This window comes from Seriola aureovittata, chromosome 7 (genome assembly GCF_021018895.1).
Source record: "Seriola aureovittata isolate HTS-2021-v1 ecotype China chromosome 7, ASM2101889v1, whole genome shotgun sequence".
NCBI lineage: Eukaryota > Metazoa > Chordata > Actinopteri > Carangiformes > Carangidae > Seriola > Seriola aureovittata.
Genome location: NC_079370.1, coordinates 28,135,345 through 28,158,713, shown reverse-complemented (window position 1 = coordinate 28,158,713; position 23,369 = coordinate 28,135,345). Strand labels below are relative to the sequence as shown.

Below are 23,369 nucleotides of genomic sequence, written 5' to 3'. Positions count from 1 at the left end.
TAATATTATTTCATATTTATGACCAGTATTTCTAAAGTATTTCTAAAATCCTGAAACAGCAAATATTTAAGTCCTATCTGATTTTTTTCCACATATGAATGTGACCCAAGAAAAATCATGTGAAATCAAGTTACACAGACTGTACCTGCCAAATAAAATGTATTATTATTATTATTATTACCTGACCAGTTGAAGACAAAACAGAATTGTCATTGTACCAGCGTTGGCCTGTCCCTGCAGTTTGTCCAGTTTGTCAGTGATATAAAGGAATACTGTGTGGCCCCAGGTTTGCTGTGGTGTAAGTTCATTGAACATATAAATGATTTGGAGTCTGCGACATAGAAGCACCAAAATGGTAAACTGCAATTTGCCTTTAAGAACAGGCTTCAAGTGGTTGATTAATGAAATTTAAATTAGCACAGCTGTGCCTGTTTGGTAATCCAACCCTGGGTTCACATATAGTAAACACCTACCAGTCTAATATAAAATAATAACAATAACAATAACAATAATAATAACAATAATAATAACAATAATAATAATAATAATAATAATAATAATAATAATAGTAATAGTAGTAGTATAAGAATATTTAACAGCAGTAATAATGATTTCTGTCACATTATTTGTTCAGGAAAATCCAATCATTTCTATCTCATTTTTTTTCACATCAAAAATAATTTTAAGATCCACACTACAGAGTGAGAAACACACATTAAGATTTATAGTTTGTGTTAACTTTGGTTAAGATGTGTTTCCGTATGTGCCTCTATAATAACAATGAAACCCTCATCTTTTAACAGTATAGTCAACCGACATATCTGGGCCGAGTCCGTCCTGATGCTGGACATTCATCATCTGGACTATCGTAGATGATCAGAGCCACATTTTCCCCACAGATGCAGTCTGATTAAACTCGGAGCTGCATCATCCCGGATGATTTTCTCACCGCAAGCTGGATCCCATTACCGACTGGCTGCACTCGATCCAACACCACCAGAGCGGGAGAGAGAGAGAGAGAGAGAGAGAGAGAGAGAGAGAGAGAGAGAGAGAGTCATGATGGAGTGTGCCCGCTTTACCACCATCATCCTGTCCTGTATGGAAACAGACAGCAGCCTAGAATTGAAGTTTGCTTTGCAACAGCATGAAAACCAGTTCACACTTAAATTAATATGGTGAATTATGGTGAATAATAATCATGATCTGCACGGTGAAGAAAAAGTCTTACCAAGAAACTGAGAATGAACCCCGTGTAATGATTCAGCCTGTGAGAGACTGAACTATTAAACATTTTACTTTTCATTTTGAACAAATTTAAAAACAAATTCCGGCTTTAATTTTGAGTGTAGAGGACATAGGCTGCATGAACCTATGGGCCATGTAAAGAAAACATGAAGCTCAGCAGCTGTAGCTGAGCAGCGCGTGCTGGAGAGGCCTCCTCCTCCTCAGGGAAACAATATAGGCTCAGGATATAAACAGCGGAATCACATCGGAAACTTGTTTGTAAAATCAACATATATCAAGAAATATTTATATAATATATTATAGCTGACAAGTGTAACTCCATATTTTGTTGTTTACAATTTTAAAAATGACTCAAATTGAAAGTAGCCCTATATTAAGTTTAGTAAACAGGTCGATCCGTGTGATGACAGAGAAACTGACGGATAAACTACTCGCTAAATGTGTTTTTGTTCATAGAAAATAGCGACATGTTTTGAAGGAGCTCTGCAGACCAGTTTGTAGATCGGAGGGTGAACGTTCTCCGGGAGTTTTTAGATCCAGCCTGGGCCAGAGGCGAAACATCTCCACCAGCCAATCCCCGTTCCTCCTGGAGCGCGTCGTTCTAAAGGGCAGCCAATAGACGTGTGAACAGGGCGTGCCATCGTCCAATAGAAGTGCAGGCGTCTGCGGTGGGCAGGTCCTCGAGCCTTCACCACGGAGGAGACTCTGGATGCGCCGCTGTCCATAAAAATCACTTAGGATGGAAGAAATGCCGATGTCGGGGATTTCGGAGATTATGCTCGGACACTTTTGAGCCCAACAAGCGCCACGTTAGCAAACTGTCGGTTCTATCTGAGGTAAGAGAACAAGCAGCCTGTATATAGACCTGTAGTTAACATGACTTTAAAACACGAAATGTTTGCAGAAAGATTCAAACAAGTGTCGTTTTTGGTTTTAGTTAGCTAACTACTCAGTGTAAGTCTTAGCTTACCTGATGAAGGTGTAAATACAGGTCTGTCTGATGGTGTTTCGTCCTGTGTCTCCAGTGGTTCCACAGTTCCCCGTAACAGAAGGTAAATGGGTCCGAGTGTGGGGTGAGCCCTCCAATGGGGCTGACCACAGTGACACTTTAATCCTCAGAAATCCAGGAATTAGCCGTGTCCCGCTTGTCGCCAACCAGCGAAACACCTGGACTTATGGGAGTGTGTCGGCGCGCCAGCAGCTGCGGATGTTAGGCCGAGCGGAGGAAGAAGAGCAGGTCCCTGTGTGGAGCCGTGAACATGCTATGAGACACCTGGACACGGACTGAGAGGAGAAGTCGTCAGTGACACAGAGAAGACAACATGAAGGAGAAATCTAAAAACGCGGCCCGGACTCGACGGGAAAAGGAGAACAGTGAATTTTATGAACTGGCCAAACTGCTGCCGTTACCCTCCGCCATCACCTCCCAGCTGGATAAAGCGTCAATCATCCGGCTCACCACCAGCTACCTGAAAATGAGAATAGTCTTTCCTGAGGGTAAGACACTCAATTCAACTGTGACATCGTGTGAATGCCATTTTATTATTTTTATTATTTCCATCTAATCTAAAAAAAAAAAACAAACCCAACAATCTGGTTTGTTGTTGTTTTTGTTGGTTTTATATACACGCATATATAATTGAATGTTGGCTGCAGCTTTTCCAATTTTAAAAGTGACTCAAATTGAACGTAGCCCTAAGTTTAGTAAACAGGCCGATTTGTGTGATGAAGGAGAAACTGACTGATAAACTGCTTCAGCTCATTCTCACTAAATGTGTTTTTGTTAATAGAGAATAATTGTTTTAAACTGATATATATATTCTACTATATATAAAAACAGCTATTATATAGCCTACTAACGGTTATTATCGCCGCTTAATATTAATTAATTTGAAAACTACACCTTCAATCAATAAAAATTATAATATAAAAATCACACATATATATATATATATATATATATATATATATATGTGATTTTTAATTTATTTTCTACTACTTCTACATATTATTTTTAAATTGTTATAATTAATATGATGATTTTTTTGTTTGAAATTCTTGGGCGTTAATGTCATGAAAATATGAAGGCGGTTAAAATGAAATAAATGTTGGTTACATGTGGAGAATGGATTTATTAGCGCTTGTGGCTACATTACTTTAGTGTATTGATTTGTTCTTATTGCTCAGCCTGCTATTAAAATGACTGCAGTAAAATACGTCATATTGACAACTAGATAGATAGATAGATAGATATATAGATAGATAGAGCAAAGTCTCCTGTGTCCCTCTGAGCCGCTGTCCGTGTCCCGTCTGCAGTGATATGGGTTCTCTGCGGGCCCCAGTTGGGCCCCAGTCGGGCCCCTGGCGGGCCCTGCCAGCAGATTAGCTGTGATGAGGCTCCGTCCGGCGTGACTGCCGCAGAGCCGCGGATATTAGTTCAATCTGATCCCTTCAAACGTGGAGCTACTGGTCAGTGAGTCGGGCTGTGTGGAGGGAAACTGCAGTGACAGAAAACATTAGGGAGAACACATGAAACATGAACACTTACACTGTGAGGGCCGGTTCTAGTTATTACCTCATATTCATCATTTACATCACAAGCTTCAAAATAAGATCCAGTGCAGCACAGTATTTAAATAATGCGTGTGACTGTGTTTAGAACAGTGATGACGATAAGTCATTATCAGACCTGAGCCGTGATTATTTATATTTTTAATTAACATATAATATTTATATTTATTTATAACATTCTCTGTTAAAATAACACCAGAGGAAACTAAATGTGATGCATTTATATAGCGCACACTGTAGAGTTCAGGCTGTTACTGTGGTGATCCGTCCGTGTCAGTGTTATTTTTAGAAAAAAATTAATTAATAAAAGTGCTTTAACTAAATATAGATACTGTTGCATGACCTCCTGTCAATCAGCCGGAAATCGACCTTTGTGGTAGGAGATAAGTTATATCAGTGGCTCCATATGAACATACAGGATAGGGGACATATTTATAAATGTTGCATAAACTCTGCATGAAGCAGAATACAAGCTGAGTGAAAGAGACAGTCACATGTCGATTTAAATGTAGTGTTATGATGAAAACACACCTCAGGTTTATTCCGTCAGGATGTCGTGCAGATGCATTTAATGTTAAAAGTTCAGAGCAGGACGTGACTGAAGGTCAGGGTCAGTCAGTCTCTGACGGACTGGTTGGCGTGTGACCGTCACACCGAGCTGTTAACAGCATAAACACACGAATCTGTGAATAATTGAAGGGATGATCTCGCTCCTGCAGGTTTTTACTCCTCTGTCCTCGTGCAGGAGGGCGCGCGGTGTTTTCATCATTAAATCACCTCCGCTGTTTTAAAGGCTGAACCTCTTAACTCATTCACTCAGGCCTTTTCACTCCACCGACCCCAGACCCGCTCCACGGTGAGCAGGGAGACGCGCTTTAGTCCTGAAGAAACCAACGTGACAGAGGTTTCCTGGTTTAGTTCTGTGTGTCACTTTTTTGTATTTGTTAAATTAAATTACTCTTCTCATCTCGTTTACTACGACCGTTATTGACCAATATCTTATTAGGCCTGTGGCTTATTTATAAATTATATATTATAAATCGGTTAAAAATCACAAACGCACTGTCACAACAAAGTAAAGGTAAAAAGCAAAAGGATCGAGAGTGTGAGATAAAAAAAACAAAGGTCCACTTACTCGCTTTTTTCCTGAGCTTTCATCCCCCCCACCCCCCGATGCGGGGGTGTGTTGTTGATCATCCGTTTTTTCCTTCTAGTGTAATTGTATAATGTCCATATAGATCTAAATGAGATGAGTTTTACTGATGTTGACGCTCACCTCTGATTGGTTGGATGAGTTTTTACTTTACAACTGTAAATGTGACTGTGACCTCTGTGAATGCTGTTGTCCGGAACATTTATTATTATTATTATTATTATGGACTATGTTGAGTTGTATTACTATGGACTGTTGAGTTGTATAGTTGTGAAACACCGCATCATTATTTCCTCAGTGCTCTGATGGTGTGATCGGTTCACTACATTCATTCAATTATTGATTTCATTTAGTTACTTTAACATGTCTTCAAACGGATTTCTTACAATTTAGATTTTTACATTCTTAATTATAAAAAAGACAACAACACCCACACGTCATCAGACACAGTTATATTTATTTATTTATTACTTTCCTGTTGTTTTGGTTGTTTCCTTCGCGTGAACAAGCCGCTAAATCTGCACATGAAGAAGAAACGTGCCTTTTGGTTGAACAGTGTGGTAATAACGCGGGGATCACGAACGGACATGAGTTTTTTAAAGGTTAATAAGCAGTTGAAAATAATTTCTATTAATAATATGAAATAATAATCATAAGTCAAACATCTTAAATATATCTAAAATATGATAATGAAAATAATTAATCAATAACATATTTTGTTTAAATAATAAATATAAATAAAGTTGGATGAAAATAAAATAATATGCAGGAGCTTTGATTCACTGTGTGTCCTACACTTTGAGCTCCTTCTTCTTCTTCTTCTTATTTTTATTATTATTATTATTAATTATTATTATTATCATTATTATTATAATGACTATGATGATTATTATGATGGTGATTATTATTATTATTATTATTATTATAATAACATGTTGGTGTTGTTATAGAGGGCCTTCAAGACTGAGCCCCCCCCCGACAGTAAATGATAAAACCACAGCACAGTGACTGAGGAGCCGGTGAAAGACTGAACTCTCCTCGGTGAATTTAACATCAACAATTTTCTTTTTCCTGTTTTCTGGGCTCGTGTTTAAATGCGCGCGCTCTCTCTGTGTTGTTTGTTGAATTTAAATGCTTTAAATGTATACATATTACACATATATTTACTTTTGCTATGAAATGAAAGCCGGGCAGGGAGGGGGAGGTACCATGGCTCAGGTGGTAGGTCTAGAGCAGGTTTGTCCGCTGGGTCCCGGGTCGACGGTTCGATCCCCGGCTCCCCGAACTCCCGCGTCTGGTGCAAAACCTGTCAAATCAAATGCGCGGATGTTGATACCGAACAACAATATGTAATTTACTTCTGTATTTTATTTAATCATCTGGGAATGAGGTGTGTGTGTGTGTGTGTGTGTGTGTGTGTGTGTGTGTGTGTGTTTTATGCTAATGTGAAGTCCATATTCGTCCATATGAAGCGGGAGGCGGCGGGGCGCTGTAATCCCTGCATGCTGCCTGTTTATTCAGCAGAGCGGGATTTACATGTGAATAGGGAGCGCACGCACACACACAAACACACACACACACACACACACACACACACGCACACACACACACACACACACACACACACACACACACACACACACACACCTATCTGCTGTGCTGGCTTCACACCACTGGACGTGTTATTTTTACTACTGTTGTGACGGCTTTGAGAAAATATTTTCACACTACAATATTTGCAATGATCCGGTTCGAGGTCCGGTCCAACTCTATTTTTAGGTTTGGTGTGGCCTATTTTTAGAGCTGCAGGCTGCAGACACTGTAGGAGTCTGTCACAGCGTGTGATGGTCAGTGCTGCAGTTTAAGGAGCCTTATAGTGTGTGTGCAGTCTTAGAACTGAAAGCCTATTCACTAACTGTGTACTGAAGGATAAAGGAGGAAAACAGCCCAAATGAGACTCTATTGGTCTGTAAAAGCAGCTTATGGGACATAGACATTATTGCTACCATTATCTACTGTAATTAAACCCTCAGTTGTAGCGATAATGTGCCCACTATACAATAAAATCATGATTGTTACTGTAATTCTGCGGGTAAATAGGCCTCTCTTGGTTTTCAAACATACTGCTCCCCTCCTGTTTTCACTGTAAAATAAGACATTTCGTGTCTTGTAATTACATTGTTTCCTCTGTGTTTGTGATTTGTTCCCAGGTCTTGGGGAGTCCTGGGGTCATGTGAGTCGCAGCAGTTCTCTGGATGGAGTCAGCCAGGAATTGGGCTCCCATCTATTACAGGTATTGACTGCGTGGTTTTGTGGTATTCACACAAGCAACAGCAAAAAAAAAGCAAAAAAAGAAAATTAGCTTTGATGTTTGCAACTGACTGACATCTTACAAGGTTACTCAAAATGTTCATTAGAACGACAGAGAGAATATACATTTTATTTTTATTGTTATTGTTATTTTTATTTTTATCCAGCCTTGGGTAGACTGTGTTTGTGTGGTTTAGTGGCTGCTGCCATCTGCCTCCTGCTGCCTTCATTTTTGTGAAGAGTGAAATGAGCTGAACACATTCCTGGTCACGCACAGAGCCTCAGTCTGTCCTGCAGCCCCTCTCACATCAGCAATAACATGAGGGAGCAGGGCTGCAGGCTGCAGGCTGGACAGACAGGCTGCACAGACACAGGCCACAGAGAATCACAGGTTGGCTAGTACTAGTCACACAGACATCAAGCCTCTTTTACACAGCCATGCAGGAATGTTGCGCCTTTATTCCACCTCGCTGTTCTGTATATGAAAGGTAGCTATGAACACAGAATGGGTGAGGGGTTTTTGTTCCGCCTTTATGCCGGCAGTGGAGGGAGTCACAGAGCCGGATTGAGCCGGCATGGCGGGACAGGACGTCGACATCACGCCTCTGATTCCAGCACGCTGTCTAAAATCATGAGTGGAGTCACAGAGTAGCAGGAAGCAGATAGGGACTGAACGACATGCAAAAAATTCATATTGTGCAGAATATGATTTGTAGGCCAGGGCGTCTCTGCAGCACCACAACACTTATGGACACATTTTACCTTCATCAAAAAATTGCAGCTCCTGTGATTTGGATATTGCACTTGGCCACATTGGCATTTTGATTATATTCTGATTAATTGTGCTGCTCTAATAGTAGCCTAATATATATTCCTCCACTCAGCTGCCAGTTTATTAGGCTAGGCTACACCAAAGCTAAACTGAAGAAGTCTAATACAACAGCCAGTAATAAATAGTACTTTCATGGGTTTTTTTTGTAATGGTGAAAATGGAGTGGAACAAATATTAGCAACACATCTCAGTACGATGATTTACAATGACCATGAAGCTGAATCAGCACCTCTCTCAGAGTTGCATAGCTTTTGTATTTGACTGCATTAGTTTACCTGGGAACTTTTTAATTCACCTGCTCATTTAAAGCACATGCCTCATGTCGTTGTTGTCTGTCTGCTGTAATAGTGTCTCTACAGTTTAATGATAGACTCAGACAGTATGGTGGATTAACATTGTCTGTAGAAATCAAGACAATAACATAGATTTTATTGAAGTATTTGCCTTTTGTCAGCGTCTAACCCAACAACACTGTTGTTATTGTTTCTTTCAGACGTTAGATGGCTTCATCTTCGTGGTCGCTTCAGATGGGAAAATCATGTACATATCAGAAACAGCATCGGTCCACTTGGGTCTGTCGCAGGTTGGTTTTGGCGAGCTTGACGTAACGTCCTCTGTGTGTGTCGGTGCTGATGTGTCACAGCTCTGAGGTGAATGTTTATTTCTACAGGTAGAATTGACAGGAAACAGCATCTATGAATACATCCATCCAGCAGACCATGATGAAATGACCGCCGTCCTCACAGCACACCAGCCTTACCACTCACACTTTGTTCAAGGTAATCAACAACACAGACACATTGTACTGTAGATGATATGGACTCGTCAGAAAGCAGAAATAACTGTTTTGTTTTCTCTTTCTGCAGAGTATGAGATGGAGCGCTCCTTCTTCCTGAGAATGAAATGTGTCCTCGCTAAAAGAAACGCTGGTCTCACCTGTGGAGGCTACAAGGTAGAACACCATCACACCTGTCTTTACTTTGTGTTTTTACTTTTTAACTGACGATTCTGAAACATGAATAATGACACATCCTGGTTAACATTCAGTCATATCACTCAAACAAAAAACATCAGTTTAGCAGAATAAGAAAATAAATGTCATGTAAATCTGGTTGAATGTTGCTTTGACACAGACTGTTGGACGAACAAGGTTGAAACTATAGGAGATTAAAATAAACACAATAGTAGCCAAACAATTCAATTCAATTCAAGGTCCAGTTATTTTTTTGTTCCGGAGCTTTTGATTGTGTCACACAGTCTTCAGCAGCTGAGTTCTCACTGAACTGTAGCTGTTGTCATTTCTTTGAGGAGCTCTCTCCCTAATGGCTGAAAGACAGATTGTTCTGTCAGCTATGCAGATATATTGTGTGAGGCCATTTTCATTTTCCATTTTCCAAATTTTCCATTTCCTGTTTGCCAAAAAAAAACCCAAAAATTACTTTACACTCCAAAATTTCCAAAATATCCGCTTTAGTCGAAAGAACAGTTCCTCTTTTTCCTGAATTATCACCACAAACGGTCGAATGGTCTCCAGGTACAGTTTATTCCTCGATGCCTGCAGAGTGCACTCTGGGAAGATACGTTAGCATCACAGGGAGGCAGGGAATTCACTGGGTAAACATGCCTGTTAAAAAATGATGTATTGTATGTTTGGTATGTTCCAAACCACACAGAAAGACCCTGGACTTGTTTCCTACCAGACTGAAACTAGGGCTGAAAATTTCTATTGATGAAAAATAGAGAAAGGAAGAAAACAACAGAAACACTTAATTTAGTCATCATTTTATTGTGGTAATTTATTAATTATTAATTGCAGCCATTCAGACTGAAAAATGCCCAGTGTTAAAACAATGCAGTGGGTTGTGTTGGTGGGTATATGCTGCTTCAGGTACCGGCTAAACATTCAGTTTGAGACGATTTTATAATAACAGCTATTTTATTTTTGATCATTAACAGAAATCCTCAGAGCTCTCCTGTGTTGGTCTCATTAAAATGATTGAGAAAGCTGCATTTTTTCACAGTGGTAAAGTTTGTCAGTTTGAAGCCTCAGTTCGAGTTCAGCTGTCCTGCTGAAATGTGATCATTCAGAAAACAAACTGTCCGAAGGTCCGAGTGACACAATCGACCAGACGTCACAGATATCAAGCTCCTCTGGATGTGGTTGCTGAGCTCCCTCTGATCCCACGTTGAACAGGACTAAAGGGCTACTGGAACATGTGTGGTATGATGTTTACGCCTCACGTGTCTGTCTGTGAACTCTCGGCCCAGGTGATCCACTGTAGCGGCTACCTGAAGATCCGTCAGTACAGCCTGGACATGTCCCCGTTTGACGGCTGCTACCAGAACGTGGGGCTGGTGGCAGTTGGTCACTCGCTGCCGCCCAGCGCCGTCACCGAGATCAAACTGCACAGCAATATGTTCATGTTCAGAGCCAGCCTGGACATGAAGCTCATCTTCCTGGACTCACGGTACGTCCTCCACCACATAGTGTTCTGTGTTCCACTGCACACCATAGTTTGTATTTGATATTTAAGTGCGTATGTGTAAATAATGGACTTAATAACCCTTGAGAATGTGTGTGTGTGTGTGTGTGTGTGTGTGTGTGTCTTGCTCAGGGTTGCAGAGCTGACAGGCTACGAGCCTCAGGATCTAATAGAGAAGACGCTCTATAATCACGTCCACAGCTGTGACTCCTTCCACCTGCGTTGTGCTCATCACTTGTGTGAGTTAGGTTTGTTTTACCTTCTTACAAATTCTCTCCACACACACACACACACACACACACACACACACACACACACACACACACACACACACACACGCACACACGCACGTACACATACACATGCACATGCACACACGCAGTGCAGATACAGTACATACTATCTTATATTGTGATTTTCATGTTGTGTTATTCCATAAATGTGTTCATTTTAATAATGGTAAAGCAGCTGGTGTATAATGTTAATTCACAACAGAATGAGATGAAAAAAATACACCCAGCTTCCAATATTAGCTCCTATATTTCGATGTGTTCATATACACTGTAGTTTGTTTGGATTGTTTCCCCACAGTGATCACCTGCTGTTGTTTCTTCCTCCTCTTGTTGTTGCAGTGCTGGTGAAAGGTCAGGTGACCACGAAGTATTACCGTTTCTTGGCCAAGCATGGCGGCTGGGTCTGGGTTCAGAGTTATGCAACCATCGTACACAACAGCCGCTCGTCCCGACCTCACTGCATCGTCAGTGTCAACTACGTCCTCACGTGAGTGTCCCCAACGCTGCTGTATTTACCTTGATGACATTTGTCTACTGGTGTTATGTCGATGTTGGCGGTGAGTGGCCACTGCTGTGGTGTTACTGCGCCCAGAGTCTCCCAGAGATCACATGCTGATTAGGCAGTGTGGTCAGGACTGTGACTTCCTGTAAGATGCTTCACGTGTCAACCATGGCAACTACTGCTGCTCTCACTGCCACAGTGTGACAGAAATATCGGTATCCGTTGCTAATTTGTCAGACACAAGCATGTAGCTCAGTTGATGTTAGTTAAGTTAGTTGTGTACTGATGCATTCATGTAGGGCTGGGCTGTACATAGAATTAATTGGATTCATTCAATTTTCTGTTTTGGATGTTTAGAATAACATCATTAAAATCTGTTTTCTTGTAGATGATAGCAGAGCACATTAGCTGACATGAGTTACAACAGCCTATAAACAGTGACGGTGACTGTACTGTATTCACACACTGAGACTGCACATGTCTTGAATTTGCATGAATGCATGAATTTCACATCTACAAGAGGTACAGAATGAAAAAATACTCTGCACACTGATCAGACCTGAGTTTGTTGGGCATTATCTCAGAGTTGAAGTCACAGGAGTCGACTGATGATGTGGATTCTACTTTGTTCAGTCTGTCTGCACTTGCTAGGTGGCTAACGGTAGTTAGTATCTATCTGCCGATATGAGGCTGAGGTCTTGTCAGGGAACACTCTGCTTTGTCTCTGCTGAATCTTATAATTAAAGTCGTCTGTTCTCCATTTAGTTGAACCATCTGCTGGTGACAGTCCATAGCTGTGTGTGATCACCTGTGTTTCTTACAGGTGGTGCACATCAACTTCTTGCAAGTCCTAAGAAATATGTGTCAGTCATATTCCTGCATTTTTCAGGGAGAAAACTGATTCAAGTTGTGAATTGGCCCCAAGCTTGAAAAAGATCGAGATACTATTTCACTCATTTTGTGACAGTGGTAACTGAATTACAGTCTATTTGACTTGGTTCTAAAAAATGTCCAAAAATCTAAAAATAATTCAAACATTCAAAGAAACTAAACATTTTTTACAACCAGTGCTGCAGTGTTGTGTTTTATTTTTGAAAACTCTGTGGTGTGTTTTTAAGTTTGAAAACTCTGGGGTTGTGTTTTATTTTGAAAACTCGGGTTGTGTTGTAGTCTGGACAGACAGAAACTGAGATCTTTGGAAACGATGACGTCACACCCACAGTCTCTCCTGATTGGCTCTCATCAGCCTGGACTACCAGTGGTGAATACAACATGATAATGAGTTGCAGTGTTACAGACCTTGTTGTCTTTGCTAGCAGCTGTTGTTCACTTACATTCTCTATTTTAGTGCTACAACTGTCTTTGCTGTTCCTCCTTCAGAGGATTTACTGTAACTAACCAACTGCAGAGGAGAAAATCTACTTCCTGTTTACATCGGCTTGCACATGCTCAGTGTAGGTGAATGGTCATGTCATATGTGTTTTCAGGTGTGATTGTACGGATGGAGATTTCTGATACAGAGCTAAAATGCTCATCTGGACACAGATCGTTTTGGTTTTAAAACGAAAATGTAGCAGTGTGGACGCAGCCACAGAGCTCCGTTCCTGCCCCCAAACTATTAAACACAGTGAACAACACTGCTGAACTTGGTGAAATGTTCCTTCTTTAGCATAAACACACACACTGTAGTTTACTTTGACTCATCAGAGAACCAAATGTGTATTAATCCACCACTGAAAGTAGTCCCCAACACGTCCACTATATTCCCTCTTCCTCCAATCAAAATATGTATATTTTCAGTTTAACCCCTTTTTCTTGTCATGAAGCACCACACACAGATGAGGGAGTCTGATTAATGGTTATAACAGATAATGTTTTGATGACAGTAAGAAAATGGAGGCAGAACATCAGCAGCAGCTGACGTGGATATCTACTCCATCTGATGTCTGAAAAGATTTGCAGTGTAGACAGAGCCTGAAGTGGTTCAGGGAAGTGATGGAGGATTACTGATGGAACACTCAGTACCGATCACTCATGATTCGCTCTGACCTAACAGCGGCTTGTGGACACAGTCATGTAAACCCTGAGTCTTTTTAATCCAAGCAAATATGAAACCACTGTTGTATATTCATTATTGATACAGAACATGTATTTATATTGCTTGGGACTGTATAGACTGTAGCAGTGTATGTGGATGGGAGGACCCCGGCAGGTGTCAGTCAGGTGAGTCTGGTGTGATATGATTGAAGTGTCTGGCAGCTCCGGGGCAGGGAGGGGCGGCTCAGATCTCTGTTGTGCTGTCACTCTCTGCTTTGATAAGATAATGAGTATTGATACTAGAGATTTACGCAAACAGTTCCCGTGAAGCAATTAACTGGAGGTTAATTGGAAATATGACACGTGTTTGTTGAAGCCTGGTTTTCAGAATCTGGCAATAAAGAAACTTTGTCAAGTCATATTGTGTTTTCTTTAGTCTTCACTGTTGAAGGCCGAGTTAGAAACAAAGGAAGTGATTGTGATTGTGATTTCTTTCAGGGAAACCACAGCTGCCTTTGATGGTGGCAGACATTCCTGCTCTATCACTGTGTCTTCTCTATTGTGTGTCAGTTATGTCAGAATGTCTGAGCCTTTTGTTATTGAGTTTGCTAAGAGTGCTCATGTGCTGGTTGTTACCTGGCCTCATGTGGTGGACGTTATCTCAGACTGTAGAGACAGAAGCTGGAGTCATTGTGTTGCCACTCCTTATTACAAGCTGCTATTTTTCACCTCCTTCCAATAAAATCAAACTGTAATCATGGCAGAGCCTCTACCTGCATGAGCTGCACTCTTATTAGTGAGTGAGGGCTTCCATTTACTCGCCTATTATCCCATTATTTTATTACCCCTGATGTGCGTATCTCACAGATGTACAAGTGAGGGAATACAGCCTATAAAAGCCTCCATTAAGCAGCGCGGCTGGCTGCATTCAAAGGCAGAGAACAGCTTGACACACATTCCCTCTACCTCCTACATCAAATCCATAACAGGTTTGTGTTTATGGCCTTTTAATTGATAGGCTGTAAACTTGATGAGTGTTTATGGGCTCCAGCTTGCTGTCAAGGGAACACAGCCTTATTTCCCTCCTCCCGTTCCCCGTGTTCTGCTTTTGTAAATCTTTTTGAGATGCTGTGTGGACTGAGCCACACTAGTAGAGGAACTAAACTAACCTCCATCCGAGGTAGAACAAAGCACAATTGTTTTTTTTCATATCTTTGATATGTCTATTTTATAAAATGGATGGTTATATTGTAACATTTTTCTACAAAAGTAGAAAAAAGTAATTTGGATGATATTTGGAAAACTGAAAATAATCTAAATTTTGGATTCTAAAAAGGGGCAGCCTCTGCAATTTCACATCAGAATAATGGTCAGATACTCACCATGTTTGGACTGTATGTCCACAGGCAGTCACTATTTAAAAAACACATACCCTTAAATATAATTAATTATAATTTCAATTAAACTCATGGATGGTATTGTGTCTCAGGGCTCTTTGGATTATTGAAATCAATCTCAGACACCTGTGATAATTAGTTTGCCAGGTGAGCCCAATCAAAGGAAAACTACTTAAGAAGGACGTTCCACATTATTAAGCAGGCCATTTCGAGCAATATGGGAAAGAAAAAGGATCTCTGCTGCTGAAAAGCGTCAAATGGTGCAATACCTTGGACAAGGTTTGAAAACAGGTATTTGAAGCCGCTGGTGCCTCTGAAGTCCCGCAAACCTCAAGGTGTAGGATCCTCCAGAGATTTGCAGTTGTGCTTAAACCTGCTATTCAGCAACCCCTAAACAACGCTCACAAGCAAAAATGTTTGCAGTGGGCTCAGAAATACATGAAGACTAATTTTCACACAGTCTTGTTTACTGATGAGTGCCGTGCAACCCTGGATGGTGCAGATGGATGGAGTAGTGGATGGTTGGTGGATGGCATGTCCCAACAAGGCTGCGATGTCAGCAAGGAGGTGGCAGAGTCATGTTTTGGGCTGGAATCATTGGGAAAAAGCTCTCCAAAAACTCACAAGTTCAATGGATGCAAGAATTGTGAAGCTGATATCAAAGAAGGGTCCCTATGTTAACATGTAACTTGGCCTGTTGAGATGTTTTGATTTAAATAGCTTTTGATTTCAGTAAATATGACCTCCTAATGCTGCAAATTCAACAAATTACCATTTTTGGTTCTTTACAACCTATGAAATGTTTTGAAACTCTATTGTGCATAATAATTTGGAACAATTCATTTTGACTTTTTTTTTTTTTTGAAAAGAATACTGTTATCATTGGGAGGTTTGTTCAATAAAATTTAAATTATACTCTAACGGTTGATGACTTGAAAATTATACTGACTGTCATTTGCATCAACTATTTAGGAAAATCTGAGAAAAATAACATTTGCATAATAATTTGAAATGTGCTGTATGTATGTATGTGTGTGTGTGTGTAAGTAAGTGAAAATAAGTTTAACAATCAATGCAATTTACAATTTCAAGAAACTGTTATCTTCAAATAGAAACTAGTTGTTTGACTATTCAGTTGACCCTCTGGTGTCACCAGCCCCTGATAAACACCCCATGACACCAGACCAGAAAAATACAATGTGGCGCCACAAGTGAAGGATACCAAACATATCGTAACTAAAAAAACGAAATATACACAGTGGTGGTGGAAGTGCAGCCGTGTGCTTCTTTTTTCTGCATAATAAATGGGACAAAAGACAGACAGAGGGAGGCAGGAGGCAGACTGTTGTTTAGTGTTGTTATCAGGAGCAGGAGGTGGTGGATAAGACAGGTGATAAGGGCACTTCACCTGCATGTGAACTCCCACTGTGTGTTCGGCTCTGATAACCCTTGCCCCTCCTGTCCCGGCTCTGTGGACCTGCCACTGCCCACCACCGCCACCCGACTGTGATTTAGCAACTCTTCGGGTGAAGGCACGTCTGCTGCAAAAGCATGTGACCACATGTGTTGTGTTTGTCTGACTCTCACAACAGGTCTCCTGTTTAATCAGTGCTGTTGCTATTGTAGCTCAGAGTAAACTCATCAGTCTGCTGTGTGGAGCACGCTCTCCATCCCTCTCTGTTTAAGTGAACACAACACTTTCATACATCTACACTTTGACACATTTAGTAAGCTTAGTAATGTATGTATACACCAGCAGAACAAAGATAGAACAGGGCTCCACTTATTGCCTTCATATGAAAAGGCCTTTGGAGACCTAGATCAAACCTGGGAGGAGAGAAGAAATCTGACGAGTCATCCGATAATTAACACAATAAAAAGAACTATTAGGGCTCAACATCAGAGTTGTATATTTTTGAGATTATTTTATAGACATTTAGGCCTTTACTTAGAGTGAGAGAGTGAGAGTGAGGGAGTATGACATGAATCAAAGGTCCCCTGGCTGGGTATCGGAGCGAGAACATCGCGGCTACGAGGCCATTAGACCCAACAACAGTCCATTTACAGACAGACTTCTCGGTGTCTGATGTGTGTGTGTGTTCACCAGGTGTCTGAAATCAATGAATGTATCGACCCAAGTGTATGTATAGTCCACCAACTGCCTCTTTTATGCTCACACAATAGACCAGAGCTGAAACAGTTGGTGGTAGAGAGTCGGAGAGGACTGTGTTCAGCTGAGATCTGGTGACTGTGAAGGCAACAGCTGATCATTCACATCAATGACATTCTCATCAAACATCAGTGAGCGTCCTGTGACTCTGCATTAGCTGTTTTTACACCCAGTTCATGCTAAGGTCATGATGTTATAAAATCTGTGAAAAATGATCCACTGATATCAACCTAACAACCAAGGCTAAATATGTAGATTTGCTGAAGCAGTAATTGAATGTGATATATTCAGACTCTCTCCAAATGTAACTGATACAGATCCTATGAAATATGTCTGCAAGTAAGAATTAGTGTTTTTGTTTGACGGACGGGAGGTGTGTGCAGAAAACAGATCACTGTTTGTCTAAAGTGAACCCTGTCCAGGTTTTCTGTTGTCTCAAACCTGATTCATCATCCATTGCCAGATCTGTAGATCACTTTAGTGAGAAATCAATTCCAATTTCCCAGTAGTGAGACGTCCAAGCTTCTCCTATGGGCCTGATTTACCAGACATAGCCTTTAATCTCCCAGTGTATTTGATTGGACAGCTTTCCCTCTGTAGAGTGTTTGTTGAAGGCCTTGCTGCAATCCTTCTGGTGAAACAAGCGTCCCAACAGCCGTTCCAGCCCCCTCAGCCCCCCCACCCTTCTCACACACACACACACACACACACACACACACACACACACACACACACACACACACACACACAAACACACACACGCACACACAGTCACACACACAGCAAAATACAAAGACACATTTCTGTGCATGTTGGTCTTCTCTGCGCCATGATGAGGCTCTAATTCCTAAACAGATGTTAATGGGTTTTTGCACCTAGAGATAAAACAAACAGGCAGGTACTCGAGCTGTTTGTGTTCTTTAATAAACAGGATCTCTCCTCATGTAATTGTGGAACATATTAAATCTATGACATGCAAATGCAAGACATCAACAAGATTGCTGTGAATGAACCACATGCAATTTGTGCTTGTGTCCACAGGGAGACGGAGTATAAAGGCCTGCAGCTCTCTCTGGACCAGGCCACATCCAAGGCTTCTTTCCCCTACAGCAGCAGCAGCACGGCCAGCAGCGTCATGGATAGCTGCAGGACTCCCAAGAGCAAAGTGTCCCGCCTCAAGACCAAAGCCAGATTGTCGCCATACACACAGGTGAGGAGTCACTCAATTCACACACATGATGTGATGCTGGTGTAAAGACACAGTACAGTGTTTCAGCATCTGATTAGTAGATCTCCTATAGGGTAAACTGTGATGGATGTTTACACCAAGCTTCAACCTCTGAGGTTGAAACATGAACTCAACGCTGAAGAACCAAAAGCTGCAGTTCCTCTAATGACCACTAGAGTCTGGCTCCAACAGTGAGTCAGTCCCCATAGACTCCCATGTTAAAATGTCCAACTTTACAGCAGAAATATTTACAGCCTGGTTTTACAGCCTGGTTTACACAACTCACCTGTTTACATTTTATTAAGAACTAAAGTTATGGAGAATTGAGTGGGCGGGGCCTCTTTGAGTGACAGATGGGTGAGCGTATGCTTGACACAAACTGACATGCCCCTCCTCTTTGACCATTTGGGATTAGCTGGGAGTTAGGGCGGAGTCAGACAGTGGAGCTCTGAGCCTCAGAAACCTGTGGGTGACGTCACAGAGGCGACGTCCATCTTTATTTACAGTCTATGATTTACACCAGACAGTCATTTCTTTTCCAGAGAGGCGTGGCTAATGTTGGCTTCTGTTTACAGCCTGTGTGACTGTTGTAGACGCCTTGGTGAAAATGTCGTATTCACAGATCTTAACAGTTAGACCTGTGATTTCAAGTGACACCACCGCCAAATGTGTCATAGCCTGTTTCTGTTCAGGCTTTTCTTTATGGGATGACTAGCTCTTCATAGAAAAACGTAACAGCATTAACACAACACAAATACTATGATTATTTATTTAAGTATTACTGTTACGACAAACAATTTATGACAAAAAAATGGAACAGAGGTGCTCACATTTGTAATGAGCTTGTTTTGTAGCTTGTGGCTGCAGTGTCCGAAACAGCTGCTTCTTTTTCTTCTACCTATAGTGTCCAAGTCAAGCATCCAGAAATATAATCATGGAGGATCTCAAATGTGGCTCCCACCTTATTTAAACTTCTCTCCAGACATGTTTTAAACTGTGTAAAAATCCTCTGCTACGAGTCATATTTAATTTAATATGGGTTCATCTACTCTTACTTCCTGATTGGGAAATCTAGATCAGGCCTTGAGCCCCGCCCACCACCTGCCTGCTCCAGGTGGACAGGTGAAAGAGCAGAGAGTATCAAGATGGTTAGAGGAGGAAACATCAGAGAGACTCAGCCACATGTTTGAGCCTCAGTCAGTCCCAGACTCAGAGGAGGAGTCTGAGACCAGAACCAGAGACTAGCAGACGGATCAGAGCGGTTAGCGTAGTTAGCATCTTTTATTTGTTTATGTTGTTTGTTAGCTTCTAACTGGCAGTGGCTGACACATTGTTAGCGGTTGCGCTAATGCTAACTCTCTCTGTGTACTGACAAGGTTTCAGGTTTATTTAGCCCCGCCCCACATCCACACAAGTTGACAGGATTGGTTCCTGAGGTTTGTGACGTATGAAACCCTGACTGTCTGAATCTGTGTTTATGAGACTGTCATTGGTTCACTGCAGTTCAAGGTGGAAACACTCCGTCATGGTGTTGATGATTATTTCACTCATCGTATGTCTGTATTATATAAAAACATCATATGGACATTAACAAGGTTAAACACTGGATTTTCATCAGAGGGTCTTTAAAGGTTTTTATATTTTCTCTTTTCTTGTCCCCTCACCACATCTCTAACTGCAGTATCCCAGTTTCCAGACAGAGCGGTCAGAGTCGGACCAGGACAGTCCGTGGGGCAGCAGCCCCCTCACTGACTCCGCCTCCCCTCAGCTACTGGAGCACAGTGAAGGCCTGGACGCCTCATGTGTCTACAGGCAGTTCACTGATCCTCGCACACCCTGCTACAGCCCGTCTGAGGAGCAGCACCACACACACCTCCACACACACGGCCAAGGTCAGCGTTGCGAGCGGAGTCGATGTGAGGCGGGACGATATTTTCTAGGAGCACCTCCGCCCAGCGGCAACGTGTTCTGGGGAACCACCCGCTCCATCATACCACTGAGCAAGAGTTCCCTGGAGAACCATGATGGATATCACAGCAGCATGCCGCACATCACAGCCATACACAACTACAACGGTGAGGACTAAGACCTGGATCAGTCCGCTGTAGAGACTGAACCTGCTGACAGTGTCAGAGTGTAGTGTTGTCTCAGTCATAACACAGGACACACCTCATGTATTATATGTTGCTGTTGCGCCATGTATGTAGCATCAGGCTTGTTTTCATTAGTTGCAGGATTAACATTAGGAACATGAAGAATTACTTCCTGTTAATGTTCCCCCCACACACTGACTGCTCTATCTGTGTCACCCTGCAGGACAGGCCCACTGGGACGAGGACAGTGTGGTCAGCTCTCCAGACGCCGGCTCAGCCAGTGACTCAGGGGATCGATACCGAGCTGATCAGTACCGCTGCAGCCTGCAGGAACCCAGCAAGATCGAGACGCTGATCCGAGCCACGCAGCAGATGATCAAGGAGGAAGAAAGTCGATTGCAGCTACGCAAGGCCCCCCCAGACTCCCCACTGGGACCAGCCAATGGACTGCCCAAGGGCCCCGGTTCATGCTTCACTCCTGAGTATACTCAGGGGCCCCTGCCACTACAGTCAGTGGTGTGCAGAGGGTTGAGTCAGGTGATCAGCCCTGCAAATAGCCCCGCCCCCCTATCCAGGCTGAGCAGTCCAGGGTCTGAGCGCCTCCACAAGCCCAAAGACTACCTCCAGACAGACATGTCCCCTATTTCTCTGCCATTACACCACTCGCTTGGTCGATCGGGCTCATGCTCGGCTTCTCCCTCCCTGGCCCCGGCCCTCTACCCCTCCCACACCCACCCAAGACCCTATTTGGACAAGCATACAGCATACTCCCTGACAGGCTACGCTCTGGAGCACCTCTATGACCCGGAGAGTCTCCGGGGCTACTGCACCTCCACCAGCTCTGGCCCCACCCACTACGACGTGACCCCACACCTCCGCATCCCAGCAGAGCAGACCCCCGGACACAAAGGCACCTCTGTCATCATTACCAACAGCAGCTAACGCTCATCATGCAGTGGGACTGCAGCAACACAGAGCTGGTTAGTGCTGTTCTAACACTGCGCCTGTTCACTTCTTCTTCCATTACACTGATCAACTCTGATCAACACTGATCAATACTGATCAACACTGATCAACACTGATCAACACCGATCAATACTGATCAATACTGATTAACACTGATCAACACTGATCAATACTGATCAATACTGATCAATACTGATCAACACCGATCAACACTGATCAATACTGATCAACCCTGATCATCACTGATCAGATAAACACTGATCAATACTGATCAATACTGATCAACACTGATCAACACTGATCAACACTGATCAACGCTGATCAACACTGATCTGATCAATAAGAATCAACGCTAATCAACACTGATCAATACTGATCAACCCTGATCATCACTGATCAGATAAACACTGATCAATACTGATCAATACTGATCAACACTGATCAACACTGATCAATACCGATCAACACGATCAACACTGATCAATACTGATCAACACTGATCAACACTGATCAATACTGATCAACACTGATCAACACTGATCTGATCAATAAGAATCAACACTGATCAACACTGATCAACACTGATCAACACTGATCAACACTGATCAATACTGATCAACACTGATCAATACTGATGTGATCAACCCTGAAATTGCTCAAACTTGAGTTTTGAATCTTTGCAGGAGACTGCAGGAAACATGCTGATCTTCTCTGGATGGGTGCTATGTGAATATTCTCAAGAGGGAGTGACACTCAGAATTTTAATTGAAACATTTGCTCATGACAAAAACAGAATAATTATAGCAGCGCCTCTAATTCTGGTAGATAATGTTTCATTGCAGCTTCTTGACGACTGACTTCATGATTACTTTGATGAATTTATTTTTCCACGGTTATGAATTGGGAACAAACTATAGATTCATTTTCTACCAGGTGAGCGCTGGTCTGAAAGATGGTCAGACCTGATCTGAATAGAGCCAAAGAAAATAAATGATGTGATGTCAGTAATAAGAATGTACATGTGACCACTGTCACACAGTGTGTTAGTGCAGACATCTTTGGAATTGTTGATATTTCCAGCACTTTAGCAGAAGAGTGTTCGGGTGGAGCGGTGCTCATCATGCAGCAGCTGTTAGACAAACGTACAGTATCTTTCTGTCCCTGTCTCATTATTGACTGAGAGTCAACAGGTTTGATTTTTAAAGGAGGGAATGTGAGACATAGTCTCACTACCAGTATTTTGGTCAGTATTGATCAGTGTGATGGAAAAAGAATGGAAACAGGACTGAGTAAAAAATGGTTGGAATCTTGCTTTAACATCTGTCCCTGTCTCCAGGTCCAGCTGTTCCATTACCTTCAGTTTGATGAGCTCTGTAACTTTTTGCACTATAAGAGATGGAGTTCTTGTGAAGAGATCTCCTTCTTTTTCAATGCATTTGGATGAGGAGAAACGACAGGGTGGGTGGTTGTGGTGCACTTTTGCAGTGATGCAGATGAAACAGCACGAGTTGACCCTGAAGTGAGAAGTATTTCATTTGAAACTTCACAGACTAATATGCAAAGCCATTCTCCAGATGTTTCTCCTCTCTCTCTTTTATAATATTTCAGGAAAATAAATACAGACACATGAATCACGTCCATGATGAATATGATTGTACAAATGAGAACAGTGGATACTGAACGCACTGTTGGACATATTTTAATGGGTGAAACAGGAAGTCTGCTGCTTCACTACATGTTGAATGCTCCTGGTGGAGACCAATCATGACACGTGATGTATATTCTCCAGCACTCTGAACCATAAACTCAAGTATCATTCAAGGAAATGACAGGAGATATGGGAAATATGTGGTAATCATTTCTGAGTGACTATAGCAAGACTGACACCATATGCAATTTGACCTGTTGAATGCTGGGTAAGGCAGCTTAATTGCATTCATTATGACAGATCCCTGAAGCAACTGTTAATTATTGTTCTGTGGGCATGTTTGTACAACAGGATTTAAGTTTTATCTTGGATTTTCTCTTTATGTCTCTTCAGTCCTTAGATGAACCTATATTTATACAAGTTTTGAATTTTTTTTTTTCT

General features: G+C 41.9%; 1 protein-coding gene across 1 annotated transcript; it reads left to right on the top strand.

The window, feature by feature from the left end:
• The first annotated feature begins 1,942 nt into the window (after positions 1-1,942).
• On the top strand, positions 1,943-21,311 carry sim1a (SIM bHLH transcription factor 1a). The gene is made up of 12 exons (XM_056381299.1): positions 1,943-2,081; positions 2,271-2,742; positions 7,180-7,262; positions 8,605-8,694; positions 8,782-8,890; positions 8,978-9,063; positions 10,380-10,625; positions 10,683-10,833; positions 11,227-11,374; positions 18,035-18,203; positions 19,903-20,296; positions 20,538-21,311. The coding sequence occupies exons 2-12, from the start codon at positions 2,568-2,570 to the stop codon at positions 21,254-21,256; spliced, it is 2,370 nt and encodes a 789-aa protein (XP_056237274.1). The 5' UTR covers positions 1,943-2,081; positions 2,271-2,567; the 3' UTR covers positions 21,257-21,311.
• Positions 21,312-23,369: the final 2,058 nt, after the last annotated feature.